Below are 14,516 nucleotides of genomic sequence, written 5' to 3' on the forward strand. Positions count from 1 at the left end.
TTAGGCCTATCTTGGTAAGAGAACCCCTCTGTTTCCCTGACCAATCTTGTTGCCCTTCTTTGTATAGCCAACATTGTCATAGTATTGATTATAGCATTCTTATAATAATGATATAAATACAATTTAGCTGTTTTCTATATAACTAAGTAGAAGTATAGTTAATATTAGAAGTGTTTTATTAAATCCATAAACTATAAATTTATAGCAATATGAACACACTCATAATGTAACTGTATCACATAGTACATAAACATAATAAAATAATGTGGTAAATACTGCTGCTGAATAATCCATATATAGTATCTTATTAGATAGTATGAATTAGAGCTGTAATATTCAATACAATCTACGTTGATAATAATATTTGTAAAATAATAAGAGGAGTTTGCCTCAAATATAGTACGTAGAACACTTCCGTATGATACCCTCCAGAAATTAAAACGAAAAAATCAACAACTTACATTAGAGTAAAATATAAATTTACTCTAATGTAACGGTACATTAGAGTAAAATATTTAATTAATTTAATTATTTATATTTTACTCTAATGTAAGTTGTCGATTTTTTCGTTTTAATTTCTGGAGGGTATCATACGGAAGTGTTCTATGTACCATATTGAGGTAAACTCCTCTTATTATTTTACAAATAGTATCTTATTATATTCATATTATATTATATTATATTCGTTATATACTCATTCATATCTGCTAGTTTTGTGCACTAATCTAAAATTAAATTTGAATAGAATTATGCTTCAGATTAGAGCAGCAAAGCAAAAGACTCAAAGCAGCAGAAATGCTTTAGCTAAGGAGAATTCTGTTTAATCTACTCCTAATGCTAGGAGTAGATTAAACAAATTTTATGAATTTGAAGTGCTGGTTAAGCCAAAAAATGTGGACATAATAGAGATAATGGAAAGATACCTTTCAGACAAAAGCAATGTGGAATTTGAATATGCTTATGCACAATATACAATATGATATATAATGTGTACAAGGAAGGATAAGTACAATACAAAGGGAGAGGGGGAGGAGTAATGCTCTTGTTTAAGAAGCACAAAGAATTTAAGGCAGTGCACCCAGATGATATGGGTGGCCACTGCAATGTTGAGTCAGTTTGGTATGGCATAAGCATTGGGAACACTAACCAAATGACTGTTGTTGTTATTTGTTTTTTAGGAGCATTAGCAACTAAGGCCATATTGCTCCAGGATATGTGGTGGTCATTCCCTGACCTTTCCGCATCCTCCGTATTTGGTGGTGGCGGGCTCGAACCCCAGTCTAATCAAGAAGCGTGTGCTACGCACTGCTGCTGCTCCTCCTTCCCACCTGGCTACGGAAGCACCTCCAAATGACTGTGATGAGTATAATGAACAACTACACAGATAGATAGAGTGGGCCAGTAGATTTGAATATCTTATATTGGGGGCTTGAACCTTTTGGATATTGACTGTTTTATAGAGATGCAACAAGAGAAAGAAATATTTTTGGTCTGATTATCAGCAGTGAACCATCACGCATTAAGAATATCTAGATAAAGTAACCACTAGTAGCAGTGATTAGAGTATATTGATGTGGGATATACTTAAAGTTATAACTATTGTCACGGGTAAGGGAATAGATTTTGATTTCCTAAAGGTGATTACGGTGGTCTTAAACAGTTTTTAAATTGCTCTCATTGGGAAAGGAATAATTACAATTGATAACTGACAGTGTTATTAATTGCAAATTCTAAATGTGAGGCAGAGAGGGAAGTAATAAGTTTTTTATACCAACAGAGATAGCTATTGTTCAAGGTAAATAACAACCTAAATGAATGTCAAATGAACTGATGAGACTAGTGTAGAGAAGAAAAATGCACGGGATGATTATAAATTAATAGGGGGCCACGGAATCCCATAGCAAGTACAAACTAGTATGCAATAAGGTCACAAAGGAGATTAGGTAAAGGAAGATTATTAGAAGTCCTCGGCTAAGAATGCAGATAATTCTTTATGTTAACATTAGAAGGAAAGGGATGAACAGCATTAGCCCACTAGATATTAATGGCATAACTATTGATGATTGTGTTCAGACTGGCAGAAAATTACAAGGGTTATCCAAAAAGTAATGCACAAAAAGCAGTTAAATTAAAATAAATTTATTTTATAACATAATTTTTAAAACCTTCAATTTAGTCTCCTTCATGCCTTTTGACTGCCTTCCAATTGGAATTTTTAAATGCCATTTTACTGTCTAGTGAAGTTAAACTGTCTGATGCATTGAGTCATGGCTGCAGTCAATGTTTCTGAAGACAGAAATATTTCTCTGTGCAGCAGTTCCTTTAATGTGGGGAATAGATTGTAATTGCAAGGACTCATATCAAGCCTATGGTGGGGGTAGTGCTTCCCACTTGTAATTAGTGAAAATAGGTGCCGAATGAATCTGTACAGATTGGGTGCTAAATGAATCTGTACAGGTGCGATATGAGACCTTGCATTGTCATGGAGTATAACGCACCAGCTTCCAACATCTGTGGGCACTTACTTATTGAAGAGATTCCAGGCATAATTTCTGATGAAGAAATGTTGCATGGTAGTCTTCAGTTACTCATCTTCCAAGTGGCACATGAGCAGCAGCAATAACGTCCTCATAACCATAGGGCCATGATGATCATTTGCTTCACACCTTTGATTGTTGTAAGCAACATTTAGAGGAGCATGGCAAAGACACGTGCTTCCATTGAGATGATTGTGACTTCAGTTCAGGTTCAGAGTTGCATGCAAACATCTCATCAATGGCAACAATGCATTTTAAAAATTCTTCACCTTCTTGTCAGTAACATAAGAGTAACTGTGTTGGAATTCCTTTATGCTTTGCTTCTTGTTCATCTAAGAGCAAACGTGGGCCCACTGGGTCAGCAACCTTTCATTTTTGTAAAACTTCAGTTAAAATTTGGTGTACAGATGTTTTCAGTAGTCCAGATTCGTTGGCTATTTCTTCACAGGTTATACAAATCTCGTCATCCAAAATGGTGGTAATAATGACTGCCGATGCACTGTCCAAAGACATTTTTAGTCTACTTGGGCACTGGTTGTCTTCAACACTGGTCTGACTTTGACAAAACTTTTGAGACGAATGTGAAATCACACTACAACCTACTGCTAACTCACCACACACTTCCCACAACAATTCATAAATTTCTGCCACCACTGAACCATGTAAGTTTCAATTCTGATAAAAGATCTCTGAACCTGCAATCTGACCTGAAGCAATATCAAATATCACTGAGCATTTTTAAAATGCCTCTTCAGCAGACAGTTAAATAGCATTCAAAAATTGCCCAAACACTGGGACATAGTCATAAGGCATGGACATTTAGATTACATTAAAGTTTTTAATGTAAAATTATGTTATAAATTAATTAATTTTAAATTAACTACCTCTGTGCATTACTTTTGGGATAACCCTAGTATTTTGCAACTACATTCATGCATGAAGAATGTCTTTAGGGTTGGGAATACCAGAAATACATAAAGTTATAACTGTATCCTAAATGAATTTGTTATTATTATTATTAGCCATATGGTGCAAGTAAGCCTGAGGCTTATGCTGAACTAGCCAAAAAAATAAATTAAAATAAAATAAAATTTGAGTTACCCAGAGAGAGAGAGAGAGAGAGAGAGAGAGAGAGCACGAGCAAGGGTAAGAAGTAGAAGGGAACCACCAAGAAGGAAAAGAATAATGATATCCAGCTCAGGACCATAACTGAGAATAAAGTGGAAGAGAAATTGCTGAAGGTAAAAATAAATAAGGTGCCTGGGGCTAATGGGATCTGTCCAGTTATATTAAAAGGAGCATCAAAAGAGATAAGCAAACTCTTGGATTCAGGGCAGTTTCTTAGAGATTGCAAGTGTGCAACTGTGTTTCCTATTCACATATGGGGATCAAACACCAACATGAGCAATTATGGACCTGTAAGCTTGACTTCTGTTCAGAGAATGGAAGAATGGAATTATACAGAAATCACAGCATGGATTTGTTAAGGGTGGTTACTATTTGACAAATTTGATTAGCTATTATGACTCAGTAACAAAGGAACTGGATGCATAACATTAACTCTAACATCATACATTTAGATTTCAGTAAATACAAAAAACAAAATACTTGTTTACAAATCAGAGCCATGTTGCGTTAGGGGAAATTTACTGCTATAAATAAAGGTAGGGTTGAGTGGCAGGAGACAGCGGTTACAAATGGGCACTGCTCTTCTTGGACTAATATTACTAGTGAAGCCCCTCAGAGTTCAGTGCTGGGCCACTTACTATTTACAGTATTTATGAATGATATCGATGAAGGCATATCAAAATTGTCTGTTTTCAGATGGCAGGATAGTTAATGACAGGAACTAAAGCATACTACTGCAAAAAACCTAAAAAAATTATGCAGAGGGACTGAAAAGTGGCATATTGGTAAATGCAAGGCACTGCATATGGGCAATAGTAATCACAGAATAAAATACCAATAGGTGGTAGCACACTCAAGGTGGTGGAGAATGAAAGAGACTTAAAAGGTAACTGTACAGTCTCATGAAATTCTCTAAGCAGTGTAGAGAGGCTGCCAGAATAGCTAATGGATTTGTCATTGATATGATATATAGGAACTTTGCCAGCAGAGATAAGGAGGTGATTATCCCATTGTATAAAGCAATAGTTAGGCCACATCTTGAGTACTGAATACAGATCTGGAGGCCTTAATTTAAGAAAGGTGTGGATCTCTTGAAACAGGTGCAAAGAAGAGCATCCAAATAAGCCAAGAACACAAAGGGGTACTCTTACCACAAAAGGTTCTGCAAATTGCAGTTGTTGGAAGTACAATCCAGTAAAAATTTTATAATATAGAAAAATTATTTTTTATTTGGAGAGATGTCTGTTTTATGGTCTGCCAGTTCCATCTAGCAGTACAAATCATAGGCAGGTGCAGGAAATTATGCAGCAAAAAAATTCTCATTAGAAACTAACAAGTATTTTTACCTTTAATAATATTAATTAAAAACTATTTACAAATTTTAGTCAGTCTATGACACTAGAAAATTATAATTTTTGTTTCAGCTCCCTTTTCACATGTAGCTTGCAAAAGGTTCACCATAATTATGCTAGTGTTATTCAAGTTCAAAGTGAATTTCAAGTAAAATTCAAGTGCACAGAGCAAAGCTGCAATCTCTGCAGAGATTACGGCTTTTTTTTGCAGTAATGTCCTCTTAAGTTTATAATTTGATTCAGTTTCATCAATTTCTGGTTCCAAATTCAGGAGTATTTCTTCAATTGTCACCCAAATTGTCTCAAAGCTTGTTAAAATGGGCCATGAACACACACCCTCCATGATGATTTTCAAAATATAAATATAAAAATGGCTATTCTTACTTGTCAACACAGTCCATAGATGACAGAATGTTTCTGTACAGTGTCAAGAGAACCTGTACATATACAGATGTAATTTGTCGATAGAACCATGAACACACACAGACACACACACACTAAAGAAACTGTTTACAAAGATAAACACACCATTAGCATCTGAGAACATTATCAATAGTAATAGTATTTGCTTTGCCATATAGTGCAAGGAAGCCACTGGCTTTTGCTGCACTGGCAAACAAAACAAGTATATTAACAAAATAAATTATATATTTCCTTCCTCACACAGGAAAGCATCCAGTTGACCTTTGAATTTATTCAAACTGTTAGCCTCAACCACCTGCAAGGGCAACTTGTTCCAGCAATCAACGACTAGCTGGCTAAAAGAAAACTTCCTACAATCTAATCTAAGCCTCAAGCCCTGTAATTTGAAATTAAAAAAAAAAAAAAAGGTAAAGTGCAGCCATTATCAACCCACTGCAGTATGGAAGCCTCCTCAACAATTCATGCTGAGGGAAATGGACCATAATCTGCCACGCTGGTCCAGTGCGGGTTGGCAGATCGACCATATTCAGCAGTCAGGGGCTTGAACCCCAGTCTACTCAAGGAGTGTGTGCTACTGCACTCCTGCTCCTGACCACTCGGCTAAGGAGGCCTCATAAATAAAGTCTAACTGGAGTAATACGACATTTCCAGAAATAAATATGAAATGTTCTGGATATGGTGATGCACACCTTTCAAGAACGGTTTGATATAACTTCCACTCTCCCAAAGCAGATTTCCAAGTTCAGAAACACCAAATTCAGTGATGTATGTCATATTTCAGTAGATATACAGAATTAAAATTGGAGTCTTTTAGGAAAAAAGAATTCCACACAATGTACACTCCACACAACCACTCTTTTTTGGTCAATGTATGCTCCAAATTACTGCTAGAGCAGCAGTGTTTCTCAACCTGTAGTCTGGCAAACAAAACAAGTAGATAACAAAACAAATTATATATTTCCCACCTCACACAGGTAAGCATCCAGTTGACCTTAGAATTTATTCAAACTGTCAGCCTCAACTACCTGCAAGGGCAACTCACAGACCACCTTAGGACCAACTCAGTGGTCCGTGAGTTGGTTGTAAGTGGTCCATGGGAAGGTAAATTTTATTGTAAGTATAAAATATAATCACAAATAAAATTAAAATTGGCAATCAACTGTTTACTTTGTTGTTGCAAATCAAGAGGTATCCTTTACAATGTAAGGAATACCACCTGATTGGAATGTAAGGCTTACAAGTAAGACATTGTGTGTCACCAGCGAACTGTTGGTGAGGCCACAAGCTTTCTTCTGTTGCAGTCTATCACCAGTTACTGATCGTGTAATATGTATTGGATAATCACAATCATTAATTAAGATTGAAATTATTTATTTTAGGAATTTAATATCCGCCCTACACTCAGTAAAGTATACTGAACAACATGGATAAGTGGCTAAATACAGGATTTTTAAAACGTCAACCCATACTAGTGTTTTCATAAATGTAAAGAAACCTTACCCGGTGGTCCATGGTAAATAAAGAATGCTTGAAGGGTCCGTGAAAATTGGCAATCAACTGTTTACTTTGTTGTTGCAAATCAAGAGGTATCCTTTACAATGTAAGGAATACCACCTGATTGGAATGTAAGGCTTACAAGTAAGACATTGTGTGTCACCAGCGAACTGTTGGTGAGGCCACAAGCTTTCTTCTGTTGCAGTCTATCACCAGTTACTGATCGTGTAATATGTATTGGATAATCACAATCATTAATTAAGATTGAAATTATTTATTTTAGGAATTTAATATCCGCCCTACACTCAGTAAAGTATACTGAACAACATGGATAAGTGGCTAAATACAGGATTTTTAAAACGTCAACCCATACTAGTGTTTTCATAAATGTAAAGAAACCTTACCCGGTGGTCCATGGTAAATAAAGAATGCTTGAAGGGTCCGTGAAAATTGGCAATCAACTGTTTACTTTGTTGTTGCAAATCAAGAGGTATCCTTTACAATGTAAGGAATACCACCTGATTGGAATGTAAGGCTTACAAGTAAGACATTGTGTGTCACCAGCGAACTGTTGGTGAGGCCACAAGCTTTCTTCTGTTGCAGTCTATCACCAGTTACTGATCGTGTAATATGTATTGGATAATCACAATCATTAATTAAGATTGAAATTATTTATTTTAGGAATTTAATATCCGCCCTACACTCAGTAAAGTATACTGAACAACATGGATAAGTGGCTAAATACAGGATTTTTAAAACGTCAACCCATACTAGTGTTTTCATAAATGTAAAGAAACCTTACCCGGTGGTCCATGGTAAATAAAGAATGCTTGAAGGGTCCGTGAATGATAAAAGGTTGAGAAGCACTGTACTAGAGATACATAAATGTCAAAATCTAGTATTCAATTTATGGCTTCTCTTTCAATTTGCAACATTGGTTGTGCTGCACATTGATATTGAAGTTGTTGGATAGCAAGACTGCCTCAATTTAAAACATATAAAGCATAGGTTACCTTGATCAAATAATATAATTATAGCCATTAAGTAGTTCAGTGATATGACCATTACATCTATTTCAAAATGATTTCTAATACAGAATTAATGGTCCTAGCTAAAAGTCCCATATAACTTCAAGCAAACTTCTGCTATCTGTTTGGAACAATAGCCTTCTAACCTGTACCAAAATGAAGAAAAATGTAATTAAAAATAAAATTTCACTGGTTTATTTTTATTTATTATTTTTTCCCCCCAAGCTAAATGCTTTACTGAACCACCATTATCAGTGTTCTCCCCAGGACCTATCGAATGAGCATACTGCCCAGTGAATTTAACTTACCGCCTGGCTAAAATTTAAGCAATTCTCGTGGTACTGCATGGTACTGCTTGTTTGTTTGTTTATTTATTATTTGGTTTTTAGGAGCATTAGCAACTAAGGCCATAATGCTCCGGGGAGATGCGGTGGTCATTCCATGACCTTTCCGCATCCTCCATATTTGGTGGTCACGGGCTCGAACCCCGGTCTAATCAAGAAGCGTGTGCTACGCACTGTTGCTCCTGCCCACCTGGCTACGCAGGCGCCATGTGGTACTGCTCACTAAACTCAATCAATATTAATTCGACTATGTGATTGAGATCAATGCGACAGGTGCATATAATGTTAAATTATACAATTAATTTTTGCTCAGGATCACTTAAGTCACATTTATAAATATAAGAAAATTTTATAATATTGTGAAGTATTACACTTCCCAACCTAGCTACCTCATAATGCTGCCTGACTGGCAAAATTTTCAAGGGAAAGCACTGATTATTTCATAATTCTTACAATTAATAAGTACATGTGAAAGTGCATGTGAAAGACTTGTGGCTTTCACTATGTGACTTGTGGCTTTCACTTGTGGCTTTCACATAGTGAAAGCCACAAGTCTGATAGAATCCTAGATGAAATTAAAGTATCTCACCTACATAAAGTTTAAAATTTATTTATTACTAATAGAGTGTAAAATCAGTTTTGATTTGACAAATGTTTTCTCCTCTGCTTTTTCTGTGATTGTAATCTTACAGTTACACTTTCACAAAAACACCAAAAGACCAAGCTGATAACAACTGTTTGTTGCATCCATAAAACATATGATTTTTAGATTCTATTAGTAATAAATAAATTCTGTACTCTACACTGATGAAGTGCTTCCATTTCAAGTATTTTGATCAAGATAACCTATGCAACTTGCCATTAATGCATTATATTAGAATCCTGTTATCTGCTGGTCACTGAATAATGGAAGATTCAATTTCAGAAGATTAGATTCTTTTATAATGATGCACATCTCATATAACCTTAGGAGAGCAACATATTTTGCAATTTGAATCTTCTGCACTTTGCTTCTCACAGAGAGTGAAGAAACCATAAACAAGCAAGAGAAACTGTTTTTATCATTTTTTTTAAGAACAGTTCAGCTTCAAAAAGAAGTTTCATAGAAATATGATAAATGAATTTTCTTAAAAAAATAAAAATAGGACTATTTTACAAAATAACTTTTTAAAAAATAGCTAGTAAAATTTATGGGTTTAGTGTCAAACAACATTAACTACAAAATAATTTTAGAGTTAATGTTTTTGTAATTAACCAAGAAAAATTCCTCTAACATCTTCTTGGTTTACTGGAAATGTACTTACAGCCCAGGCTAACTTGAAGTACTAGAGAGATACAGTTTTATGAAATGATATGCACTGTTATTTGTATAAAGTAAAACTAAAGTTATCTTTAAAAAAAATACAATTTTGTAGTTAACGTTGTTTGACACTAAACCCTCAAATTAAGGATCAGAAATTTTATATCTGCGATCCAACAGTGCTGCAGAATTTCTCTGAGAAAAAAAATAACAGAAGGCATTATTTTTTTAGCTATGTAATACATGTTTGAGAAACTGAGTTTTTAATAAAAATTTCATTTAAAAAAATACTAAAATTATGAATATTTCATTTTCATAATTATAGAAATAAAAAAATGATCAATAAAAAACAAGAACTAATAATTTTCTCACCAATAAAAAAATTTAGAATTATGTAATTCCAGCCATACTACAAGTGCGGGGGTGAAAAGTTTGTGTCCTGGGTATGACATTGCAGTAGGACAATGTTAAAATTTTCTGTACTTAATGTAAAAGTAAAGTAAAGTGCAGCCATTATCAACCCACTGCAGGATGGAAGCCTCCTCAACAATTCATGTTGAGGGAAATGGACCATAATCTGCCACGCTGGTCCAGTGCGGGTTGGCAGATCGACCGTATTCAGCAGTCAGGGGCTTGAACCCCGGTCTACTCAAACAGCGTATGCTACTGCACTCCCGCTCCTGCCCACTCGGCTACGGAGGCTGTTGTACTTAATGTATAGCACTTCAAATAGTAACCCACCAAGTTTCATGCAGTTTCAATAACATCTAATTATAGGTCCTGAAGTCAAAGTTCTGTAAATGAAGAAAGATGAACAAAATCAGCCGTGCCGTCATCCAATATTTGTAAAAAAAAAAAAGGGGGGGGGGAGGACAACTCAATTCATGATGACATGGTTACAACACTGGGGGAAGATACCACTTTCCTATTCCATGGTTAAGAAGTGAACGGCAGAATTTAAATGGAGGGAGAGTCTGGAAGATGATCCACACAGTGGAAGACTTACAACATCCAACACTCCAGAAGTTGCTGACAGTGTGCATGATCTGATGATGAGTGGTGGGTGAGGCAGTCTAGTACATTGCCAGCACCTTAGAAAAGGCATCTCATCTGAACATGTGCAACACATAAAAGAGATTCTCACCATGAAAAAGATATCAGCTTGATGGGTTCCAAAGTTGTTTACAGCAGATCAAAAACACAAGAATTGTCAAGTCACGTGAACATTTGCCATTGTTTTCAAGAAGATCCAAGAAATTTCCTAGTAAGGTTTGTGACCATGAATAAGGTATGGTTCCATCTCTTTCATCCAAAGATAAAGAAGCACAGCTCTTCCCCCCCCCCAACCCAACAAAAGCCAAGTCTATTCCTTCTGCTGGCAAGGTGATGGCATTGGTTTTTTTGGAATACCGATGGAATTTTGCTAGCAGATTACCTTCAGAAAGTCCAGACAGTTATAGGGGCATATTATGCAGAATTTGTGAGGCATCTGCACAAAAACATCACAGACAAATGCTGAATAAAACTCAGCAAAAACGTGTTCCACCAGGACAATATGCTTGCTCACAAGTTTGTCACTGCCATGGCTGCACTGCATGAGAGACTATGAAATCGTGGACCATCTGTCTTATTTAACAGATCTAGTACCAGACATTCACCTATTTCCTAATTGAAAAAAATAAAAATAAATAAAAAATACCCGGCTGGTATTTTTTCCAATTAGGGAAAAATACCAGCTGGATTTCCCACTGACATCACTGCTACAGTGGATGCATTCCTGGAGGCCAAGAGAAAGCTTTCTTCACAGCTGGAATCAGTGCATTGTAGCACTGGTGAAAAAAGTATTAATTTCAAAGGGACATGCTGAAAAATAACATTTTACCAGACTCCTCAAATAAACCCTTCATACTCAGGCCACAAACTTTTCAAACATCCATCGTATAGCACTTTTAAAGTGTCACTTAAAACTGAATTTAAGTTTCAAGTTATTTTTTTAAATACCAATATGAATATTATGTTTCATTTTTATTGTAAATATAGAAACTAAAATTAAAAATATCTGAATCATCTACTGGTGATCATGCTATAAATTAGAACAAAGTTCTAATATCAAAATGGCATATGCAAACACTCATGTCAAATAAGTTGAAATGTGATATTTCATTTTTATAATTAATATATTCTTATTAATCCCAAATAATAGAACCAATGAAAATTCCCTACTGGTAATTGCATCATAAATTTTAAAATAATTCCACTATGAAAATGACTGAATAAACTGTTTGTTTTGTGAAAATGATTTTTTTTTTTTTTTTTTTTTTTAAAATAACACAGTTATGAAAGTGTTATTTTAACAATAGAATCTGTAAAGTACAAATCTCCAGTAAAAATATTCAAAAATGGACCTGTTAAGAGCATTTATAAAAAGGAGGTTGTATCACTACCACCAAACTTACAAATGTTTGACTTATTTGCAAAAGGGTTAAAATAACAGATGGCAATATGAAATGCATACTTTGGAAACATTTCTCATTTGTACATCCCACCTACTCATTTTAAGATTTTTAGCATAACTACTAGACAGATAAAGAAACGTTCAACATGATAAATACCAATATCATTGACCTTTCTTGACTTTTGACTTATATTGTTTATATTAATCTGATATCCAACTAAAGAATAACAAATATCAGTCAAATGCATTCAAGAACTGAGATTGCATATAATAAGATGAAGTCCCCCACAATTTTAAACACAATTTTAATGACAAGGCATTTCTTGCTACCCATTTTAAATTATAAACATTGATTGACTCTACAATTCTGTATTGAAAACAAAGGTGCAAAGATTTTTTTTATTTATTAGATTTATTTCACTTTTAAATATGGAGACTATCATTTTAAGAAAAATTTCACCAACTTCAGTTTTACAAAGTTAATTAAATTATATAAGCTTAAAAGAAGATTAATCAGTTCTCAATGAAATTAATGAAAGAGTCTCTTACAAATGCAATGAATTTAATTTGTAATGTAAAAAAAAAATTTTTTTAATATCTTAAAATTTGCTATCTTATATGAAATTAAGAAAAAAATGCAAGTTAAAAAGGACTGGAATTAGGGCTTTCAATAATGTAACATGGAGAGAGGGAATTAAGCTGTTGTTGTCAAACATTATGAGAGGTTAGCCCCATGTAATGTTTCAAACATCAGCATTACCCCCATATTACAAAAAATATTTAATATGTAAAAATTTAAACTATGTTATTACATAACCTGTGAATATAGCCCCCTTATATAACCATTTATAATTAGTTAAGTTCAATAACGTTACAACAGAAGGCATTTTTACTACTTGGAATGCAGAATTTCTATTTAATGAGGGGAACATGGTGAAACACATTTAATTAATTAAACAGATGTTTTCCTCTGAATAACTTCATTAACAATATTTATAATGAAAATACATAAAAAAATTATTAAAATTTGTTTGTTTTTTTCTTATTTATTTCAAAGCAGAATTAGCTACTAAAGTACCCAATATTATACTGATAGTTTTTTTTTTTTTTTTTTTTTTTATTTGTACTTGTTCAGCTGTAAAATAGCCTTCAAAATAATATCAAATTAATTTGGGTTTCAGTACTTTAAAAAGTCATTGGTCTTATATTTATTACAGAAATAACAAACTATAGCAGCACAACTTATGATAAAAAATATTCTTAATTTTTTTTTTTTCTTATGTCATTACTTTCATGAGAAAATGCAAATTCCAATACCTTGATAATATGATTTTTTAAATGTACAAATTGTTTTCCTTCCATATTTTTGTTTCTGGTCATTAAGCTCTTCCTCTTCTACCTATAAAAAGAGAGCAGTAGATAATTGGTTGAAAGTGCCAAGATTTCCACACATACACTCACACACTCTCAGAGAGAGAGAGAGAGATTAAATAAGAGTGCACATAAAAAGAAACATGAGGCAGGCCTTTAAGAATTTGATGAGGTATTTGATTTTCACCACATTTCATCTTTTTGAATTGCAAAATTTTATTTTCAATCCATCTTAATTAAATGAATATCTTTCAACTATTCACTTATACAGATATAGCAATGAAGTTCCAGGACTGATTTTTTTATTTTTATTTTGAAAGAAAAAAAGCAAAAAGCAATATGAATAGTTGTGACATCTAACAAAATGATATCCATACCTCTCTTCATGTTTATTCATGTTGAAGTATAACTCTGTTACAATCTAATTTTGCCAATATTAGTAAACTAACTTTCAATCACATTTTTCAGATGGGTTAAAGAAAAAAAATATATCCCAGATCGGAAGAATAAGTTGAATGCTCAAACACAAACAATTTGTTCTAGGCCAGAAGCTATAGACTGACATTATCATGTACATTCAAGCAAAATGTCAGGCATAGTAAACCACTTCAATGATGATGAACTGGCCTTTAATTTCTTACACTCATTGGGATATGCTGCAGAGCATCTCCATAATAAGCATTAGTTCCTAAGTTGTCCTTCTAATATAATTCATAGTGAGCAATTTACTGAGGACAAATCTGTTTTATGACTGACAAACATTTGAGTCTTCTTCGCAAGTGGGCATATTTGGATTCTCCTTTCAGAAACCAAAACAAAATTATATTCAAGCCTTTGGATGAAATTTTTAAATTGGATTTATAACAAAATCATCTTGTTTTACTACTAAACCTGATGTGCCAACTGTACTACCTCTTGTTTCTTTCTTTAGCAGATTTTTAGGTTGCATGACAACCCTCCTTTTATTAAATATAAAGGGTGATGGATATAGGCAATACAAATGTACACATTTTAACAATACACCAAAATTGATTTTGCAAGTGCATACAAAAGGTATTTGCATGCTAGACTACCTTGTCTTCTA

General features: G+C 33.9%; 1 protein-coding gene across 3 annotated transcripts in view; it reads right to left on the reverse strand.

Moving 5' to 3' along the window:
• The window catches only part of LOC150083015 (uncharacterized), a 487,383-nt gene that overhangs the window by 218,358 nt on the left and 254,509 nt on the right, over positions 1-14,516 (reverse strand). For all 3 annotated transcript variants that reach the window (XM_090377743.1, XM_090377741.1, XM_090377742.1), the window contains exon 15: positions 13,379-13,460. In XM_090377743.1, the coding sequence (XP_090233869.1) occupies positions 13,379-13,460 (82 nt within the window). The remainder of the gene's footprint in view (positions 1-13,378; positions 13,461-14,516) is intronic.

This window comes from Mastigoproctus giganteus, chromosome 7 (genome assembly GCF_048544385.1).
Source record: "Mastigoproctus giganteus isolate SK-2022 chromosome 7, ASM4854438v1, whole genome shotgun sequence".
Lineage (NCBI taxonomy): Eukaryota > Metazoa > Arthropoda > Arachnida > Uropygi > Thelyphonidae > Mastigoproctus > Mastigoproctus giganteus.